Source organism: Echiichthys vipera, assembly GCF_963691815.1.
Source record: "Echiichthys vipera genome assembly, chromosome: 1".
Lineage (NCBI taxonomy): Eukaryota > Metazoa > Chordata > Actinopteri > Perciformes > Trachinidae > Echiichthys > Echiichthys vipera.
The window spans coordinates 32,349,444-32,371,350 of record NC_139826.1 but is presented as its reverse complement, the minus strand read 5'-3'; the positions used below and the strand labels follow the sequence as shown (position 1 = coordinate 32,371,350).

The 21,907-nt window shown below is 42.3% G+C and overlaps 1 protein-coding gene across 2 annotated transcripts in view; it reads right to left on the bottom strand.

Annotated features, from left to right (window-relative positions):
* Positions 1 to 572: 572 nt before the first annotated feature.
* The window catches only part of tle3b (TLE family member 3, transcriptional corepressor b), a 34,053-nt gene continuing 12,718 nt past the window's right edge, over positions 573 to 21,907 (bottom strand). The window contains exons 7-22 of one of the 2 annotated variants that reach the window (XM_083911789.1): positions 21,689 to 21,793; positions 17,124 to 17,165; positions 14,387 to 14,591; positions 12,896 to 12,912; positions 10,081 to 10,203; positions 9,303 to 9,353; positions 8,723 to 8,878; positions 7,661 to 7,796; positions 6,999 to 7,171; positions 6,335 to 6,411; positions 5,993 to 6,242; positions 4,922 to 5,169; positions 4,579 to 4,726; positions 4,315 to 4,465; positions 2,767 to 2,843; positions 573 to 1,950 (exon numbers count right to left, since the gene is read on the bottom strand). In XM_083911789.1, the coding sequence (XP_083767915.1) occupies positions 1,843 to 1,950; positions 2,767 to 2,843; positions 4,315 to 4,465; positions 4,579 to 4,726; positions 4,922 to 5,169; positions 5,993 to 6,242; positions 6,335 to 6,411; positions 6,999 to 7,171; positions 7,661 to 7,796; positions 8,723 to 8,878; positions 9,303 to 9,353; positions 10,081 to 10,203; positions 12,896 to 12,912; positions 14,387 to 14,591; positions 17,124 to 17,165; positions 21,689 to 21,793 (2,067 nt within the window). In that variant the 3' untranslated portion in view covers positions 573 to 1,842. The remainder of the gene's footprint in view (positions 1,951 to 2,766; positions 2,844 to 4,314; positions 4,466 to 4,578; positions 4,727 to 4,921; positions 5,170 to 5,992; positions 6,243 to 6,334; positions 6,412 to 6,998; positions 7,172 to 7,660; positions 7,797 to 8,722; positions 8,879 to 9,302; positions 9,354 to 10,080; positions 10,204 to 12,895; positions 12,913 to 14,386; positions 14,592 to 17,123; positions 17,166 to 21,688; positions 21,794 to 21,907) is intronic. The other variant, XM_083911790.1, reaches the window with a different exon arrangement.

The following is a 21,907-nucleotide window of genomic DNA, read 5'->3' as shown; positions in this document are numbered from 1 at the left end:
GACTCATAAACTCAAGTTTCATTGAATCCAATCTGAATCTAAACTTAAACATCTTTCATGCTGTTCTTTTTCCTCTTTTAACAGATCAACATGGAATTCAGGATCATGCCTAACAAACTTCACAAAGATGAGTCACGAGGACTTAAGGAGTCCACGTTAACACTGAGGTAAGCCTAAACGTTTACACTCAAACATTGATTTACTCTCTAACTCCTGGACTTTTGTGAGACATGATGTTAAAGGATGTGTGTTTAGACCCTTTGTTGCACCCCCATCCAATCAACCTTCGAAAACCTTGACCAGGTTTATAACTCCAATTTATTTACTATATTCTGGATCAATTTAAATATATTCAGTCTAAAAGCAGAAAAGTAAATGTGCATATTTCTTTAATTGTTGGATGTGATGTTGCTCTTAAGTTGCTAAAATCTCAGAAACACATCTGATGAACCATTGTCACTAGGTCAATCACAAGGAAATGGGCCATTTTACAAAAACAGTTTTATTGATTTATTAACAACTGTACATTTCTTTTCAGTGCCGACAGCAATTTGCTACATACTTTGGTGTGATTCAGAGGGGCCGACGCATTTCGCCCCTTTTTATTTTTTTGTGGGAAATGCTGACAGGATCAGGAGCACAGTGTACAAACCAGCATTATTCACTGTTCTCTGAGCGTCAACATGGGAAACGCTTGATTCACTAATTTCTGTTTACATTTAAGTGCCATTCCCTCCGTCCTCACAAGCATGTACATATCTCTCTGCCAACCCAACATATTCCAGGAATATTAAGATACAAAGGGCAGAAGGATTCCAATAGCGCAGATTGAACTGTTTGAGTTTAGTCTGTAGTCAAGAAATCAATGGTGCAATTCCACATCCATATCACGTCAACTTAGCAAAAAGCTCATCATTTTCATCCAGTTTGTGCCTGCTGCAGTACTTCTGCTGCCAACTGAGGTCCAAGGGTTAGGCTAAACATTAAACATCTCCCATAATCTAACAAGGTAAAACAAACAGGGAGAAAGATAGCACATACAGAGCAGTACACTTTAAAAAGGTCTTTATATTTATATATCTATATATATATAGATATATATATCTATATATATATATATATGAATTAAATTTACATCCATCTCTTTTCCTGAATCATAGTGTCCCGCTCCGTCCCACAGTGGTCCAAACCAGCCGAGGCTCTGCCGGAGTCAGAGGACTCCACGTGTTCATCGTCCGGTAAGAGCACTGTGACAAAAGGCCATTTTAAAATCTCCACAAAACGTCCTACCTACAAGTTTCATGCTCCTGTTTGATTTCTGAAAAGGTCAGCCGGGAGAATGTGCTTTAAGAAAATCAAGGAGTAAAATTGTTAAAAAGATCGTATCTATGTTCTGCTCTCCACTCAAATGTCATGGCATAAGACAGAGTGGGCCAAAAAAAAAAAAACTCACAAGTACACCCAGGACATGAAAATATATATATTTTTATAATATATATAAAATGTCTTTTATTTAATCCGATATGTACACTTTTCACAAAATGTCTCGAGAAACAAGGTTCTCAGAAATGAAGCGCCGCTTCATCAGGTTATACCCAAAGATTCTCAAGTCACAAAAAAAAAATGTGTAACCCAAAATGAAACCCTCCAAAACAAAAAGGACAGAAAAACTTCCTTCCAGCACAAGCGTCCATCTGCAATGACAGCTCCATCGATTTCCACCAGGTACGACTGCCAAATCAGTCTTTCGTCTCAGCATGTTGTAGTCCACAGATGGATGGTCCGAAGGGGAAAGTAAAAGTCATCAGAAGTGCTGAAGCGGAGCGGGAGCCTCCTTTCTCTCTAATAGATGACCTCATAGACGGTGGCCTTCTTGTCACCGGATCCTGTCACGATGTATTTGTCATCTGCTGAGATGTCACAGCTCAGGACCGAAGACGACTCCTTCGACTGCAGAAGTACGGGAGGAACTCAAGTTAGGGGAGTACACATTTTCATTTATATGTGGTTATACGTTTCTTTTTCTTGATCCTTTAATTAGTGGGTAGAGGTGGACTAGTACGCACATTTGTTCAGTCAGTATAATTATTGTTGAATTAGCTTCAAAAGGTGTCTAATTAGGTCTTTTTATGTTCTGCATGTGCTGAGACAAAGTCTAAAATTTCAGTGGTGCAGTTGTCTTCTTCTAACCCATTTAGCCAGAGCCTCTGATGTCTCTCTGAAAGCATCGTGGTCCAGAAAGAAACAATGAAGCAGTGTCATTGTTTCTTACTGATAATGAGAATTAACTGTCAGTCAAAAATCTTAAACTGCACTGCACATATGCTGCACTTGTCTTAATAGACTTTTTAAAATGTCCTTTAAGTTTGAGAATTGGGCTGAAACTAACAAGTATTTTTTTTTTCAATTTGTCGATCTACTGTATAAATAAAAGCGTATGGCATCTTCTCAGAGACCAAGGCGACATCTTCACAGACCAAGACACAAAGGTATCTATTTACAATCATCCAAAACAGAGAAAACTAAGTAATGTTTTCACAATTTAAGCAATTAATACATTATTGAAATAGTCGATTTGTGTCAGCCCAATTGAAGAATAAGCTTGTTTGAGGACCCAACAAGTACTTCTTCACATCTGAATTATCCGCATGATTAATGAGACAGCAGTAAAATTACATCCTCGTCTTGATTTAAGATCACTTAGTTTATGCAAAACTATAATGTTTCCTTGTAATTTAATTGTGTGTTTGTGTTTGATGTAGTTACCTGGAATATGCTGGCGCCATAAGGAGTCCTCCATGCGTTCAGCAGATTGTCCTTCCCTGTGCTCACAAACCATTTACCTGCAAACACAGAACAGACATCTTGAGAATATAATCTAAAGGTATGTGTGTCGATGCACATTCATCTTCTGAGAGTAGAGATTCACGTTATACCTTCAGCCCACAACAGCTAACATGTGACTAATATCCGTATCAATGGGCATAAACCTTATTAGGGAAAATACCATTACACAAAACAATCCTAAAATGCACAGAATGAAGAGACACACTATTTCCACTCTGATAATTATTTAAATCACCCTCTGATTAATTACCCAACTGACTAGTTGGGTAATGATTTAATTAGTGGCAGCAAGAGCTCTGAAGCGGCGAGCGTCATTTGAATTAACCAGTTCTGCGGTGGCAGTGATATGAGACAGTGCTGCGGGGGGTCTCGTGAGGAGAAATTAATACCAACATTTCTGGGGAAGAAAAAAGTGAGCCATAGTAAAACCTCATTTGTCTGAGTCTTGAACTCGACACCAGCTGTTCTGCCCAGCAGGCAAAGTGATCTCAACTAGAAAAGCAGTGACAAATTCAACAAGCATATTTGTAAAACAGCTTTCTTATTAATGCATACAGCTACATGTCTTTGTTAAGTGCAATTAAGACTGTGCAGAGTGGCGTGAGCAAGCGTCCAGCTCGCATTTCAAACCGGTTCTCACAAATAAGCAGCACTCACCAGGAGTTCTGTCACTGAACTTTTGAATCATCTCAACGTTTACAGAAATGGTTGTTCATTTGTTTTTGGTGCAGTGAACTTGCCAGTAAACAACTGTAGCAGTAAGATGTCCAGTCGAATACTGACGCTACAGCTAGACCAGTGGTTCTCAACGTTTTGGAGTCACAACCTCTCAGAATATGACAAACTAATCTATTATTTTATTCCTAATACAGAGTATATGCAGGAATCCTGAAGGTAAATTTTATACATTTGAAGACCTCATCGCCTGTTCGAGGTCTAACCTGTTACATAACGACGCACTTTAACTTACATTAACTATTCATTGATAGCAAGACAGGGCAACTAAATAGTCTTAGGTTGCGATAACTCCTTTGAATGAATGGGTGGGAACAAAGCCCAAGAGAATTAACCGAGTGACTAACCTAATCCAAGGTTTATTACAAAGAGTAAATTCAGACAGAAACTCAATCTTCTTCCCTGCTGCTTCATAGTAAAGTAGAGTCCTCCTACGGCTCTGCTCAACAGTCATCCAATAACCATGTCACCATCTAGTTTAAAAGATTGGTTCTAATCGAGATCCCCGGTCAGGATGTTATCATAATAATTAAAAAACATCCTCTGATAACCATGAATATCAGTACCAAATATAATGGCAGTCAGCCAGAGTTGCTTTAATCTACAGCAAAACTATACCTAACAAGGGAAAAACCAAAAAAAATACCTTTAAATCTCCATCTTTTTGCTAGTGAATGCCTAAATATTTTCTGCTATTCCTCATCTGTCTGTGTTAAGGAGCCTGTTACTCACCACAGTAGGCAAACTTGAGTGAGAGGACGCAGCTTTCGTGCAGGTGCAGCTGGTACTTGTCAGGTTTGGTGTGGTGAAGCACCTCCACGTTGCTGCTCTCCATGCCCACAGCCAGCCATTCTCCAGTGGGACAGTAGCCCAGCGAGAAGATCTGCAATCAGGACACAACAACAAAGTGTCAACAGTAATTCTACCATTTCAACCAAAAATGCACTGAATGTGTCAATGTGTGTAGTTGGAAGGGCGCAGTTGTTTTCTCTCTACCTGTGAGGTAAAGTCGTGTTGCTGGAGCTGTCGTCCCTCCCTCAGATCCCAGGAGCGGACAGTGTTATCGAGCCCTCCGGTCCACAGTTTGGTCCCATCGTGGGAGATGTCGATACAGCTGGCTCCATCTGTGTGGCCCTGGAACTGCCTGAAACACCACAAGGCACCAAACATTAAGTCAGGAACAGAGGGAAAAGCCTTCACAACTCTAACAATAAGGATGTCTTGTGTCTTATGGTGGCCGTTGTTTATTCTTCAAACACAATGAGCTGTGTGAGTCAATTAAGTCTTTCAGTATGTGCCTAAAGTGAACCTTATTGGTAAAAGAAAACAAAGTACTGACCTAACAAGGGTCTGGTTATGGAGGTCCCACACGGCGATGTTTCCATCCGAGCAGCAGGAGAAGCAGACCTTAGCATCAGGGCTTATTGCCAGAGCGTAGCAGGCGGGAGCAGAGGAAGTGAGCTCGGCCTTTATGCGGGGTGTCTGTGAGGCCAGGTCCCAGATGGTCAACGTGCTGGCCTCGCCACCCACTATTAGGGTGCGGCCGTCAGGCAACAGCTTGCAGGAGCGGATGTAATTGTCCCTGTTCTGGAAGAGAAACGAGTATTGTCAAGATCTTGATTTAATTTTTCTGTAAATGTGAATGAGACAATTTGAGGTTAGGAACAAACTCAATTACACTTCTGCCGAGCACAAAGAGATTAGCAGCATACACCAGTGTGTCCACATCAAGATCTCTGCTTAAACTCAAGAGGAGCTTTTCTTTTGCAGGTGATGTTTTCAGGCTGTCTCTTTTTTCGTGTTCTAGTGAAGATGTGGATGTCAGCTTTAACAAGAGATGCAGGGAGAGAGTGGGGCTGCAGCTGTTGGTCTGGCTCCAAGAGAGCAGCAAGACAGATCAATAAGAGTGTGGACGCTCTTGGTCGAATTAAAACAGCACCCCAATGGCTTTATAAGACCCAATTGCACTCTGGACGCACCTTAAGGGTGTTGGAGGCCATATGAGTTGAACGGCATGAAGTTGCAGTTCCAAAATGAGAAATGGGAGGCAGTTGGAAGTAATGAGCTGGGTAATGGCAGACAGGGTTGGCCAATCAGAACATCATTACTCAGCAGGCTTTTTTTCTCACCAAGGATTATTTCAGCACAGCACAGACACTTTGCTGAATTATTCACAGCTCTGTCTGTTGGGATCTGTGGGAGAGCTACGGTGGGATGTGGAGTCAGGCTGCGTTTGATGCTCAAGAAAATCTTAATGAAGGAGACCGATTGCAGAGACCTCATGAAACATGAGCACATTAGGTTTCTGTTCTAGGCAGATGCCTTTGAAACATCCACAGTAATAACACGGATCTGAAACTCTTGAACAAACACATTTACTGGTAAAACAAAAAGAAGAATGATTCGTTACCAGGCAGTCGAGTTGGGACACGGGGCTCTTGCTGCCTGGTTGGCTGATGTCCCAGATCTTGACACAACCCTTGCCGCCGGTGTAGACGTGACGCGTAGGGTTGCTAATGGTGACAGCGCAAACCACTTCACCGTGGCTCAGTGTGTTGATCTGGCGAGCGTGGCGTGGGATGCCCGGGCCTATCAGTGCATCTGGAGGGAAAGGCACGGGCTGCATCTGACCATCCGCACTCACATGAAAAGAATAAGCTCTGTGGGGAAGAGGAAGGGAAAAGACAGTCGGTTTGAGCAAAGCTGCATATGCTATTTGGTATTTGGCTATATCCAAAGCTGTTGTACTCACGGTTTTCCTCCAGAAATGGACGTGAGGCTGGCTGGCAGGCCTGGAGCTCTCATGTGAGGATGAGGGTCAAACCCTGCCTGCAAGAGCAAGAAAAAACAAGCATTAACAAGCAACTGATAACGTACAATGATAAATTAGACTAAGCTAATATTCAAATTAAAAACTATGCCTCACTTTATCTGCTAACGCCCTGAGGAACTCTCGTACCATCGTTTCCAGGCAAATCCCTTGAAAAGGCGCAGATTCAGCTTCATTGCATACAGAGAAGCTTTACACAAGGCTACAACATCCCACTTGCTAATGCTAATGAAAGCCTGGGAGATTTTCAAACATGGAGATGCATTTTTGGGGCGAGCCTTTTTTTTTTTTTTAAAGCCTTTAGAATGCTAACTAACTAACATCAAAGTAAAGGAGCCAGGCCGACTTTGTACTTTCTCATGTACACACAACAAGCTGCAGCCAGCCCAGCAGAAATATTCACAATGAGTTATGGAAATGCAGGATGAATGCTCAAGTTTCTCAAAGTCATTTGGCAAACAGATTCTTCAAAGTACAACTGTGGAGGAGAATTCATAGAGCTGTGGTGTAGAACTATTGGAATATATGAATGAATACATGTGAAGAGGAGCTTTGTTTATTCATATTTAGAAGCTGGAATAGTTACAATTGGCGAGCGTCCATAGGCGGCAGCAGCTGCAGCACTCATCTGTGGTGAAATGAGACCCGGATAGACGCCCGGGCTGGTCAGGGATCCGTTCATGTCATGATGACCCATCATCGCAAACGGGGAGGCATAGGGACCCGCGATGGACAAAGGTGTACGCAGGGCCGGGGCAGCTGGAGAAGAGAGAAGAGCTTTTAAATTGATTCATAGAAACTCTTCAGACGAGAGACAATAATTAACAACTGGAAACGCAAAACTAAAGTTCATTACATATCGTGTGATATGCTTGAAAGCTCCAGAGCAACTACTAATGAACCTATTGTGCCCGAGATCAAGAATGAACTTTCAATCTCAAGAGTATTTTATCATCAACTAATCTGCAGATTTCTTTCTTCATTAATCATATGTTCTATAAACTGTCACAAAATAGTGAAAAATGGCCATCATAATTTCCTTAAGGCTAATTTTGTCCAAGCAGCACTCCGAAACCTAAAAATTTTCAGTTTATCGTCTCATACAAAAAAGAAAAGCAACTCTTAAATTCCATCTTAAATCATTTTGCAAGCAAAAATACAAAATATCAAAATAGCTTAGTTGTTAATCAATAAATGGCTTCAGTTCTAAATGAGTAACAGTGAAGGTGTGCACAAGCATTTAAGTACCTAGTGCCTCCATGCCCGGTGGTTTGCCCATTGTAAGAGGCCGCAGTCCTGGAGTGGTGCTGGTTCCTGGTGTTGGGGCCTCGTTCCTCGGTGTCGGTGTGTTGGACTTCAGGCTCGGTGTGGACGACTTGTCATTCTAAAACAGAAATACTCTTTAACCTCTGGATGAAACCTTTTTTTGGATCCGCTTACTGAGAGTTGTGATGTCTCTTTGTCTCACTTTTCAGCCACACACACACACACACACACACGCACACGCGAAACATGCCAAAATCCCTAAGTGAGTCAAAAATACCCTACAAGCAGGGAAATCCAGAGTGACAATCTGAGTGGACGGCTCAAGGTAATCCAATCTAACACTGACACTTCATTACAGCCACAGTCTGTGTGTGTGTGTGTGTGTGTGTGTGGGGGGGGGGGGGGTATAAACCTTTGCTTAGAAGTCAAGCTTGTTAAGAGTGTCGAGACAAGCAAGATGGTGGCCCAAACACTTCTCTCATAATTAATCCATCTCTTTCTTCCTTTGCAGATGGAGTTCAAGTGGAGGGGAGGGCGGGGTGGTTTAGCCTGGTGACACACTAATGAAGGATGGAGAGAAGATGGGTGCCATGGTAGGAGGAGTGTAGTGATGTGGACTATAAATCTATCCTAATCCTCAGTGAAATGGTTTATGTAAAACCGATGCACAGGGATTGTTTTAGCCTGGTTAGTGAGAGCTTCAGTATTAGAGAAAGATGAGACGTAGCAAGAAAAGAGGGAGACAGCAGTTCCCTCGCTGCCGTGTCTCTGGGTTATTTATGGCCTTGGGCCGAGGAAGAAATGACCATTTATTGGGTAAGCCATAAAGGAGATTGAGAGGAGTGAGCCACAGGGTTTGATTTCCTGAGAGTGCATCTCTGCCCCTTCAAGCCCCTCATAGCAGTCAGCTGCTAAGCCTCCTGCGTATTAGTCCTTCACACAGACACCCACTTCACTTGACAAATGCCCTTTAGCATGTCAGTCCACCCTCCACTGTAACCGCCTTATTTCATCTCCTCTCTAGACTTTCAGCATGTCACTCACATGGGCGTGGTCCTTTGCTTTGGAGGACGGCGTGCTGCCCGAGGAGGCGACGGAGGCGGGGCTGTTTGGGGCAGCATCCTTCTTCAGGACTCGTGATTTATCCAGGCCGTTTTCTGGAGGGGAGTGAGAGGGGCTGACTCGAGGGGTAGCTGGATCCTACAGAGTTAAACGAGACAGACAGAGAGCAAGACTGAGCAAACAAACCGGAGGAAAGCCACTGGCGTGTACATGTAGGTCAAACAAACTGGGGCCTCATGTGCAAACACAGATAAATATACTTGTGCGTGCTCGTTCTCTCCCTCACACACATACACACACACACTTTTCATTCACCTGTCACTCCCTTTTCCCTTTGTATTCTTTGTATTACTTAATACATGAATGGCAAAAGAAATACAACAAGTAAGCACACACTCATGGCACACAATCAATATTATGACAGACATTTTGGCATGACTGCGAAAGGTGTTGAGGCGTCTACAGACAAATGACAAAAGAGTGTTTGTTTGAGGGTTTAGTTTCTGTGCAGCGTTCACACTGAGGAATGTGGCGGAGCAGCTCAGTTCAAACACAGTCTTACCTCATTGGAAACATCCACCACCAAGTCGTCACTTTTGTCTCCGTCACTGTCCTGAAATGAAGGAGTGACAGGCTTTACATTACAGGAAGACCACTAACAGTACAGTGAGCATAAACCAGTGCAGTCCAATTTTTTGACTGCTGGATCAACATCACAGACCAGATTTATGGACTTTTCAACCTGTTTTTAGTATTTATTTGCTTTACATGCTGTGAAATGAGACAGTTCTATCATTTCCTTATTTTAGTCAGTTGTTGATGTTTCAAGTAACTGGTCCATTTGGACTCAATTCATATTCATTATATTAATTCATATAATATCACACTCATCTGTAGACAAACTACAAATATTTGCACGTTCAGCTGACATGCTGCGGGCTGACTAAAAGGCTTAAGGAAGCAGTAGCTTAGCATTTAATCGGGATTAATTAATTGGAATTGTACCAACTGAACAGTGTCTCTATTTTACCTCTCATTAAAGCCAAATTACTCGACATTCCTTTTCTGGAAACTTTCTAGGAAGTTATAGACCCATAAAATGAAGCACTGACATAACTGTGGTGGTTATATAATAAGACACCAGGTAATAAACTGGCTGTTTAATAGTTTTCTTGCTATATTTTGGTTTGCTTGTGTTTGACTTCTGTCTTGAAGGGTTTTCAAGAGCGGCCTTATATAGTTAATCTAAGTTAAAATATAATCACTAACAGGCTCGGGGCCCCATTAACAGCTAGAGTGCAAAAGCTACACTACAAACAACAATACTAATAAACACTCACATATCGGCTCATGCTGTCTTTGTCGTCCACTTTGCGTTTCTTGGAGTCGAGGCTGTAGTCTGAAGATCCGCGGTGCTTCTCACTTGCTGCCCGCAGGCTGTCTGATGGCGACACCGAGTTATTCTGCCAACAACATGCATCAAGACCGCATCTTAGCATCCTCAAAATACTGTCAATATTCCCATAATATACTGCACCACGTGAGGATATGCTTCCTGTTAACATTACTGTGTTGCATCTCGCAGTATTACAGTTTCAGCAAGTATCATGTGAGAAAGGGAGCTCTGCCAATATTGTAAATGTCATAGTACTCCATCTGAAGCCACCTTGACATGATCTGGAGTAACAATGGTGTGATTCTTGTAAAGTAATCACATTTAGTGCGAGATGTAAGAAGAAAAAAATAGAAGTAGAAAGCACTGCCCCTTCATCTGCTCAAGTTTCAAGTGAATGTTTTTGGGCTTAAATGCAGAAACTTACAAACCCTCTGAAACCAAAAACTACCAAATGGTGCGTTTAAGTCCAGACATGGCTTCGAAGCCTTTTCCTTTGTCAGAGCAGTGACAATATTGACTGTAAAGCTAAAACACACACAATGCTGCTGGACTGAGCTGGACTGATTTGGGATAGAAGGTTCAGAAGAGGATTCTGAGACCGCTTAGCCACACTGTTGCCAAGGCAGTGGAGCAAGTAGGGAACAGACGAGGCAGCTGAGCAAACCCACAAAACGTCTCTGGAAGACAAAAGCATGAACTCGCAAGCAAGGTGATGCGCAGGACGGTTTTAGATGCGGTGAAGAGCAAATGTGAGGTGGGAGCAGAGTGCAGCATTGGATATTCAGAGTATATACACACACAGAGAGACACACACACAACCTGACATCTAATCCTCTTGTAGACCCTCACAGTGACCTGGTCAGAGACACGCTTGATGCAACATTAACAATTCAAACCAAACACAGCTCGCATTCCTGACTTTCCGTCTGTGACATGCAAGTACATGCAAATAAGGACATAACTGCCTAAAATATCGCACGGTGTAACTGTAAAACCCATGTTAATGACTGCTGGAGAGTCCCAGAGTGTGTGTATGTGTGTGTGTGTGTGTGTGTGTGTGTACGCTGTGGCAGGTCAGTGACTGAACAGCAGAAAATGACGGCAAAGTTCATGAAAATCAAGCAGAATAAAAAAGAGGAAGGAAAGAAAGAGGCCATTGAAGGAACCTGGACAAGAGTGCAATGTGAAGACACAAAGAGGGTGTTGCCAGCAGAGAAAAGAGCCATGAAAGAGGCAGAGTGAGAAAATAAGAAAAAAAAAAAAAGAGGAAGAAAGACAAGAGGGCAAAACAGGAAAGGAACTTGGCAAGCAATGAGAGCGTAGCAGTGTGGCAATGAGTTCTCCCCACTAGTGGGAATGCCCGGACAGGCTGGCAGTCTCTCAGAAGCTGCAAACTGGGTTTTTGTAGTCTGGGCACTGGTGTGGTGGGGTGGGGTGGCAGTGCCAAACAGGCCGACAGGGGGTGGGGGTGAAGGCAAGCAATCCCTGAGGCCAGCTGAGACTGTCAGCTCAACAAATCCCTGCCTTCATCAGAAACAGACAGATAGGGTGAAAGAGGGAGAAGGAAGATGTCTGACCTTTTGGCTGCAAATAAGGGAAGAGACAGACGAGCAGCAGAGAAAGGTAGCAGTTTGAGTGAAAGAATGATTTAAAAAAAAAAAAGACCTCCTGAGCCAAGGAGTGTAGAGTGTGACGATAAAAATCCCACTGTGGTTGCGCAGTTAATGGCACACTTTATGCACATTTCCACAAGCCTCCTTCTCAGGTCAGAATATGGACGTTTGTTCAGCTACTGTTGTGGAAAAGAAAGCCACACAGAGAGCTGTAGTCTGGCTTGGTGTGAAGGTGCCGTCTGAAATCTCTTGCAGCATTACAGCCTGTCTGTGTATCTAAGCCTGTGACCTTTAAAGGATTGCTTAGACTCAATAACCCTGCAGTTGCCTCGAACTCTGGTATCAGATGACCTGAGACAACAGGACAGGAAGACCGTGTGTGTGTGTGTGTGTGTGTGTGTGTGTGTGTGTGTGTGTGTGTGTGCGTGTGTGTGTGTGTAGTGGAAAGGAGAGAAGGGGGAGGGTGGCGGTGGGATCAGGTAAGGCAGTATTGGCAGCCGCTCGTCACCATACGAGATGGGGGAAGAGTTTGGGTTCCCTTCAGACATGAGTGGTCCCATTCAGGATGGCCAGTCAATGGGAACTCAATCTGTCTGAGCAGATCCAACAGGGCTTTACGCTCCAGCTAACAGAGCTTTAAGCCAGTCCAATAAACAAGGACTTTAATGTGAGAAGGAGGAGATAGGGACAGAAGAAGAAAAAGTGGAAAGGAGTAAATGCGTGAGATGAGAAGAAGGAGGGAGGGCAGAAAATAAAAATGTGGATATACAAAAGAAAAGGTGGATAAAATGAGTTGAGTATTGGACACATGCAACAGTGAATCCTCTAAAGTGGTGAGTGCAGAAGACAAGCAGAGTCAAAGTCGCTTTTAATTGTGCTGAAATTAAAGGAGGTAGCTGACTACTAATCCTCGCCCAGTGATTGGAGTCATTTTCCACCTGGATTAGATGGCACTGGCTTATTTGGCCAGACTTCATTATTTGATTTCAGCCCCCCCGGGAGTACAAAAATGTGTTACCCCCAAAGAGAGCACGAATTTCTGTTGAACAGTGGGCTTAAGTCTACGTAAAGCACACCTAATCACCAAACACAGTGAGCCAGAGACCGGCAAAGTCAGGAGACACACAAGACGGGGAGTCAACATACCGTGCTCGACTCGCGTTCTTTCAGAGGATTGGCCAGCGGCGAGTGAAAAGATGAGGGACCAGGAGAGAGACAAGCAAAACACAAATTAGTACAGGTGTCACCACAACTCAGCACTCCAATCAGATAATCAAACTATTATTATTATTCAGCTAAAAGATTTATGTCTGCTACTCTGCATAGATCACGCTTATAGAAGTTTATACATTGTAATTAATAGCTCTATTAATGCTTAATAAATCATTTACTGACGCTTTATGAATCAGATCTAAGCCGTTATTGAGGACAACTTGGGCCTCAGATTTCCAGGTTGTGAAAAACTGACAGACTTTATTAGTTCATCAGGTAGACTCTTTATGGACCGTTTAGCCAAATCCATTTATTGACACAACATTTACATCTGCAGACTTATTACTAAATACTTGATTTAATCATTTAATTTCACGGGTAAAGTCTAGTTCGTTTGACCAGTGTGAGTGCAACCGTACCGCGTCTAGGAGCAGTACGCTTGCCGTTCACGGCCCGTTTGGGAGAGGTGGTTTTGTAAAGCACGTTTGCACATGTACGAGCACAAGCATGCGCACGTGTACGAGCACGAACACGGGGCCTACGGCGGTTCTGGCGTTATTTTAGATGCGCCTGTTCGGACATAGAAAAAAAGAAGGGCGGACCATGCGCAGACATTTAAAACAATGGCGGTGAAAGGATCACGTTGGTGTGATGCGGAGGTGGAGTGTTTACTGCAGATTTGGTCGATGAAAAAATTAAAAAACAGTCGACAGGACGCACAAAAACTCTGAGGTCTATGGAAAGATTTGAAACATAGCGACGCATCGCGATGACGTCAATCAATGCTTGTGACGTGTTACGGCGTGATGACGTATAGGCAGCAAGAAGCATTCGCGCGAGGCCCAGGTAGTGTGAGTACAAACGGGCCTGGGCCGCGGGGGGAGAGGGAGGGGGACAAGTACCCTAAAGCATGGGGCATGGTACGGATGGACAGTGTGAGTGCGCCCTTAATGACCGAATCAATGTGTAACTGAAGTTTATCACCCTTTGTTAATTATTATATAACAGAGGATTTGATGACTTGACAATTAATGACAAACTAAAAAGACATTTAATGGCTTGTAACTGATCCTTAAAGCATTATTATTTTTTATAGGACCATAACACAACTGATAGACGTTTTCCCTAGGGTGATTAATTCAAGCGGTACTGAATTTCTAATAATAAAAAGGTCGTAACAATTTTTATATTAGACAAACATTACCTCCTACATTTCTGATAAATTACTCAACCTCTTGCAACATTGAGACTTAATATTTCTACACTACATAAATACTGACTCCCACCATAACTCTGTACACAAACACATTTAAGAACATGTTTCTCTGATAAGTGTGTGTGTGTGTGTGTGTGTGTGTGTGTGTGTGTGTGTGTGTGTGTGTGTGTGTGTGTGTGTGTGTGTGTGTGTCAGGCTGTGCTCCTCACCTCTGTGCTCCAGGTCATGGTGGTTCTTCTCATCCTTTACAGGCAGGTGTGCCTGGCTGCCAAGAGCACCCAGAGCCAGCAGGCCGGAGCCAGCGCCCGTCACAGGGGGGATGCCGGGCGGCTGCAGCCCTGAGGGGTGTGGAGGCAGCTGGACTGGGGGGCCGTGGGCTGCGTGAGAGAGGTGCTGAGCCTGAAGCTGCTGCTGCTGTAAACAAACGCACGGAGACAAGACAGAGGACAAGTGGGTCGGCTGGGAAGTGAATCCATGAATGACCGCACTCTACTCATGCATTAGAGCTGGCTTTGACAACATTTAGTTCAAGGCCAAACCGTTTATGCATAATAGCAGACTGACAGTGACTGCCAACATGCTGATCCAGCTCATTCACTGTGTGAGAGGAAAACCTCATTCTGCTCATAGCTGGAAATGAACAGTACGGTTATCGTCTGTCTGAAAGGGTTAGATAACTGAAACAAAATACATTCATTACATGAATTAATTATTACTTTATCTCCATTCATAAGGTCTTTAGCATTTGTCTGTGTATTATCATCCTAAAATAGACCATGTTTTGTATCATGAGGCAGAAATGTGTCACATTTAATGACTTCAACCACATTATAGCTGATTTATAACGTTAATTACACACTAATGAACAAGGAAGGGAATCGAGAAAGGGAATTGTATGCCTTTGTACTTCAATTCCTTCTATTGATGCTGTCATGTTTTTCTGACAGTTACACACTGCAAAACATTGACGTCAAACTCCTGACATGGCTGGAGAGGTCATGACGCAGAGAAGAAGCGTTTAGCGTAGGCAGGCTCGGCATTTATTCTCTAAAAACCTAAAACTTAATAAAAAAGAAAACGATACATCCATTCTGTTCAGACTCAGATAACGCAGTTGTGTCGACGCTGACTTTTTAGTTGACAGAGTCTAAAACACAAATATATTTAATGTAAAATGACAAAAAACTAAGAAAAGCAGCAAAGCATCACATTTAAGGAGCAGGAACCATAGGATATTTGATGTCTATGCTTGGCAAATCAAACCATAATTGTTGTGGATTAACTTGTGAATCAGCTCTGTGCAAAGGTTTGCACATGAACTAGCTGCACCTGAGTTCCTCCAGGTTTATACTCCTCTCACTCCGTGCTCTACACTTACACTTCTACACTGTCATTTTACAAATTGCTTATCGTTTCTTATTTATGGTGCGAGATCTTTTATGTGACAACTATGTTGAACTCAACAACATGTCACGTCTGATCGTCAGAAATGATACCGAGCGTTTTTGCTCTCTACCAAAACACACCGTGCTTCAATCATAGTTGGGACGGTTAAAAATCAATAGGTCTACACTTGAAAACCTCAAAACCTTTCAACACTCTGGAAAACCAAGCAAGCATACCCACTCCTCCTGCAAAATGCTGTTAAGCACAGACACTGTGGAGAACACACACACACACACACTTCCCAAGAGGCCGTGGTTGTCTGTGTGAGAGCGGCAGTCAGAGAGAGTAGATAGACAGGAGTTAAATAGCCACTCAGGCAAGAGGGAAGCAAGTGCTTTAAAACAAGGTTAAATAACACTTAGCACATCCATCAACTGCCTCTCCAAAGAAGAAAAAAAAAACTTGATTGCTATTCTGCTCGCTGGATAGAACTCCAATAGCCTCATCCATACATTCATTACATAAAATGGAGAAACTAGACGAGGGTATATCTAGTGGCTTACCACATTTAAAGGTTTATTTAGCAGCTGGCCATTATTCAGGCAGCTCATTATGTCGAGCTGGACCTGAAATCGTACTATGATAGCAGCAACTGAGGGGCAGCATTGTTAATCGATATTGTACTGGTGTGCCGCAGAGCCTATTTGTTGTGGAAGAAGGAAAGCGAGCAAAAAAAGAGAGAAAGGGGCAGCCAGAACAAGGAAAGGAGGGAGAGGCCGAATCAGAAAATAACAAAAGAATGAAAGAGAGAGTGAGCGAGGGACTGAGGCAGGGACGTCCCTATTGAGTGTGCCTAATGAGGAAAAGCGTGCAGGGATCATTATCAAGAAGCCTCATTAACGAGCTATGGCTGAGGAGAGGAGAGGCGAGGGAGGGGAGAGAGAAAGAGGGGGAAAAATTCAGAAAATAAATTGCTTCCAATTCAATATTCATGGATAAAGAGCTGGCTTCCTTTCACACTTATCTTTTTTCATTATGTGTAAATGCCGCCGCAGCTCAGGCAACTTCCACAGGAAACAGGCAATTAAAGTTAACTAGGCGAAGCTGGCTCCCTGCAGAACAGTACTGTCAGGTGGAACAAGCGTCAACAGCACCAGCACAAACCAGCTGGCAGACCGGCTTAATAAGTCTGGCAATGATCGCCACATTACCTACTTATCCTGTGCTTTACAGCAGCTTCTGTGGCTCATCATAGTTTCTTCAGTTGGCACGACAAAGATCCGACTACATCCTACGCTAAAAACAGACCTGAGCGAGTTCAATAGTGACGGGAAGCGTTTTTGAGGTTAGAAATAAAGTGCCGTCGAATCTGTGACACCTGAGCGAGGCAGACAAAGGACAGGATGCCAAAAATATCCCAACACACCCAAGTCATGCTTCCCTCTCCTAAGAGGCATCAGCTCCCCTTCACAAAAGACGCATGTTAGACTGTCAGCGGGCAATTCAACACACGTGATCAAAACAGATGCTTTCTCTATGTTTGGTAACCTGAACACTGACCATGAATGCTGGGTGGATACTATGAGGCGGCGGCTGCTGCTGCTGCTGAGTCAAAGGAGAGAGGAAGAGGAGAGATTCAGTCAGAAATGACTCAAGCAACAAGCAAGGAGAGGACAATGAAAACTTTCCAGAGTGAATGGGGAGGTCTTCAAATTGCTCGTTTTGTCTAATCAACAGTCAAAAACATATCAAAAATATTCAAGGAAACTCAAAATATTCACATTTTAGAGGATGAAAGCAGCAATGTTGAGTTTATTTTCTTTAAAAAATAACATAAAATGGAGAATCAGAATCAAATCATTGTTTCAACCAGGGTCTGAAATGAACTTTATTCACTGCCTGCCACTGTGACAGTATGTTTTTGTCTGCCACTCAGAATTTTATCCCAAAAAAACACAACTTTAAATACATGGTAAATTCACAGTTTGAGTTTTTCAATTTATGAGCAGCACCTAGCTAGCTTAGCTTTTTAGCTAAATTGGGACACTTCTATAGACTTTTGAAGGTGGAAAATCTCTAATTTGATACAGTAAAAACACTTGATTTTGACGCGGAGACGGCCTCAACTCAAATGTATCGTCATGTTACTCATAGATAATGAAAGCGGTAACTTTCTCTGACCTCCAGATAGACTTACAGGAAGCAATTTAATCATTATAGGCGTTAAAGAATCGATTCAAGAAGTCGTTTATAAAGAATCACGATACGTAGGTGAATCATATGGATCTTTGGCCTATAGCGTTGCTTTTATACAGCAGTTAGGAGCGACTTTAAAACGTGTAGCTCTATCAAAGAATACCCTAACATTTCATAAACATGATTTTCTGTTCCTGTTCACCAGAGAGGCCGATGGTCTGTCAATTTAAAACACCACTGCCAACAATTTACCTGCATTTGACGAGCGGCAGGTGCAAATTTCAAACTCTGGTCTCAACTCTAATGAAAACAAGTTAAAATAAAATAAAAACTACTAAGCTTGATTCCAGGCTGATATGTTTTAAATAGCATGAAATACAAGTTAAAAGGTTAGCGACCCAAAATAAAGAAAACCATGATAACTCCACGTACCATCATCCTGAAACATGACAACATGACAAAACCTGAGACATTAACAAATGTGTGGATGCTTAGAAGTCAAACCACGTGTCTCTGTGGAGTCTCTTACTTTATAAAAAGGCCGACTCATTCAAACCAGATGAAAATATGACCTTTTTGTAATAAAGTTAATATGCAAATACAACATTCAAATTTCTTCACAGAGGAGATCACTGTTAGCAAAAACCATAATCAGGCTGTAAAACTTTGCGTCGTGAGTTCCACAGCATTTGAATAAGGGTTGATGATGAGCAGCGAACCACCTGTTACTGGCTCGTTAACCATTATCCAAGTACAAGCTTGGCCTGCGTTGACTTTATGGAAATGAGACCTCCGACACTTGTCAAATCAAACTCCTATCGTGTGTCGCCCCGGGCCAAAACTTATGCAAAACATGTTGTAGTGCGAACGAGACATTTGCATCTCTGTCTAAGTTTCCCTGTCTCCTTAACGAAGCTCAGCCAGCTCCAGTTATAAGTAACTCGAGAAGTTAAGTATGATGGAAACAATCTGTTAACGTCGGGTTCTTATATATTAACTACTAGTTTACTTTGGACAGTTTACAGGTTTTTCTGTCCTGGTGCCAACAGTCAGAAAGCTGTCACATCGCCTGATGAATACAAGTGGATTTTTATAGAAATGATGCTACATTTTAAACAAATAAAACCTATATCTTACTTTAAAACGAGGATAAGAGCTGTGACAAATGATAATATAGTCATTTTGATCAATGAATCCTTCAGATCTATTAATAGTCAAAAAATCATGAAGATTGCCCATCTCAGTATCTCTATATTACTTGTTTTATTTAAGCTAAAACTCAAAAGATATTTAGCATTTTTGTTTGATAAATGACACATGATTATTTAGATTAACTGAACAGTAGGCAATTCATTTTCTGTTGATCGACGAAGCATTTCAGCCTCATGTAAAATAGTAATATTCAGTCCTAGAGGTCTCTATTTGCATATATAGTGACCACATTGGGTCTCAGTCACACCAAGAACCCTAACTATATCATTTATAAAGTCGTTCTAACTCAAGTGGATGGCTCCAAACCACAACTACGACGACAACAGTGGCGAACGATATCGTCAGGGTCCCTTTCAGAGCGATTTGAAACACTGACAGTGTTTCCTAAATGCCATCAAACTAGCTTATATAAAAGAGGTTGTCAGAAAATAGCAGATGCAAAATTTATAAAGCAATTGATTTAGCTTTTATTTATCATTCTTATTAATAAGAAAAAGAACCGTTGCAAAGTAGCCGCTGCTGTACGTACAGCCGGAGGCGAAGAGAGAGACGGTGTTGATTTCAGTACGTAGCCGACACTTTGTTTCTTATCATAGATTATTGTTTGAACGTGGATTCGGATGGCCTTTGAATGACAGTAATGCAGAAGATAAGGCTCAGTTTTATTGTTCTTCAGTGTGGATGCTCGGTTTTATCATTATAGTTCTTGGTGTGGACGGCCCTTAAGTGTTTGTGTGTCTGGAATCAAACCTATTTTCTGATCTTGCTGCTGTAGGAAGCTGCCTGATGTAGTCTGATGCTCTCTGAAAATCACCCGAGTGTAAGGACACCACAGCAGCTCCGCCCCACTCACACTGCGGGGACATGGAGATTGATCACCTGCCATGTCTTCGCCCCCATAATTAAAGTCTGTTTTCCTGTGTGTGTGTGTGTGTGTGGCCCTGCCCACCCTTAATGAAGGCAGGGTCACTCCTGTTGTTTCACTGAGCTGGTTGAAAAAAAAAGAGGAAACAGGAAGTAATTACCTTGAAAACTGGGGGTTGTGCTCCTGGCTCATTTAACCTTAATCGAATTTCAATATCTGCCTCTCATTAGACTTGACCCTCTACCACCGGGACGAGCTAACCGCTGACTAACCTCTAAATACAGAGAGCTAATCAAAAAGGGTCAGCTATCCATCTGCTCCAAGCTGGCCATTAAAAAGCAGCCAGGCTAATAGTTTTTAAACAAAAGCAGATGGAAGATCAAATCGCTACAAGTATTTGGACAGAGTGGATTTTGTGCGTGTTTACGGTTATGGCTACTATTAAGAGGTCAATTACTGATTTTTGAAGTGCACTCCTCTATTGAAGTTTAGATTGTTGCAGATGCTCTCAATTGAATCAATCATTTTAATATAATCAGGGTAAAAATAAGAATGTTTATACCAAAGTTTGTCCCAGACCCTTAAAAAAAACCTACTGAGAAACACTGGAATGAACACGTGATATTGTTTGGATCGTAATATTGAGCAGCCGAGTGGAGAAGAAGTCGCAAAAATCCGATCTGACTGTTGACAGCTACGATATCTGTCTTTTTAAATCAAAAATGTAGAAAATATTAGGGTTCCCAGATGCGATTATAAACTGAACTATTGTTTTTAACTGTCTGTCAGACAAAATAAGCTATTTGAAGACTGACTCCGGGCTGAACTGTGACGGGCATTTTCTGATATTTTATAGACTAAATGAATCATTGATGAATCTAAAGACCAATAGGCAGATTAATCAATGAAAAGAATCATTAGATGCAGCCCTAGCAACAACAAAAGGCTAATTTAGTCTGTTTATAACATGAAAGTACATGGCTAGCAGTGTGTGAATGCTCTTGAGTCAGAATAACAGTGTTCCTGCTACATCCACGCTGCTGTAATCTCTGTTACAACCACAATGCTTGTCCCAACGGCTCTAATTCCTCCTTCTGCAGGGTCAGAGGTAAAGGGGAGTCTGTTGGCTGGAACCTTTTATCAGAGATTAAAGTGAGAAACACTGTGATGGGATCTCAGCCTGGACTGTTACTATATTAGTGTGACTCTAATATACTATATTATAGGAGTGACTCTACTATACTATATCATCAGAGTTACTCTACTATACTATATTATAAGAGTGACTCTACTATACTATATTATCAGAGTGAATCTACTATACTATCAGTTGCTACCATATCAGATTTACTCTATTATTCTATACTATGAGATTGCTCTTTGACTCCACCTGAGGAGCACAGCTGCTGTGTGCTGACAGGTCATGGTTAACAGACAATCAGAGAAATGACAGCAGTGAACCCTATTGACAGCACTACTGCAAACATTTCAAACTTAAACAAACACAAAATACACCACTGAAGACAGGCAAGTCTGCACTAGTGAAGAGGACATGGTGCTAGTTTGTATTTAGTCTGAATGTCCAAATGCCTCAGACGTGAGGAAGAAAACGGTTACAGCTAATTACACTCTTTTCCTTTTCACCCCTCTTCTCCCCATGAATCTATTAGCCTTTCCCAGGTTATCCTTCACATGCAACACTTCAGCTGAAGCGAATAAAAGGTGAAATAAACCCGCAAGCGTAATTTAGCACGCTTGAAATGTCTGTACTGGAGTGCCGGCCCTCCTCTACGTGTGCAGTTTTGCCCCTGGCCTCAGGTCAAATAAAGGAAGAAAAAGGGGGTATACACACAGTCAGAGGCAGATTGGGAAGTCCACGTACCCCGATGATCGCATTCAGCTCAGTCATTGTCACCTGCTTGGCCCGTTCAACAGCCTGAGCTACCTGCTGTTGGTGCTGAAAGACACAAAGACAAAGATTAGATCCCTGATGGAGAAGAATTGAGGGGAAATATGCTCCATAATGCACAAAACTTATTTACGCGTTATGGAACACAATAGTCCCTCACAG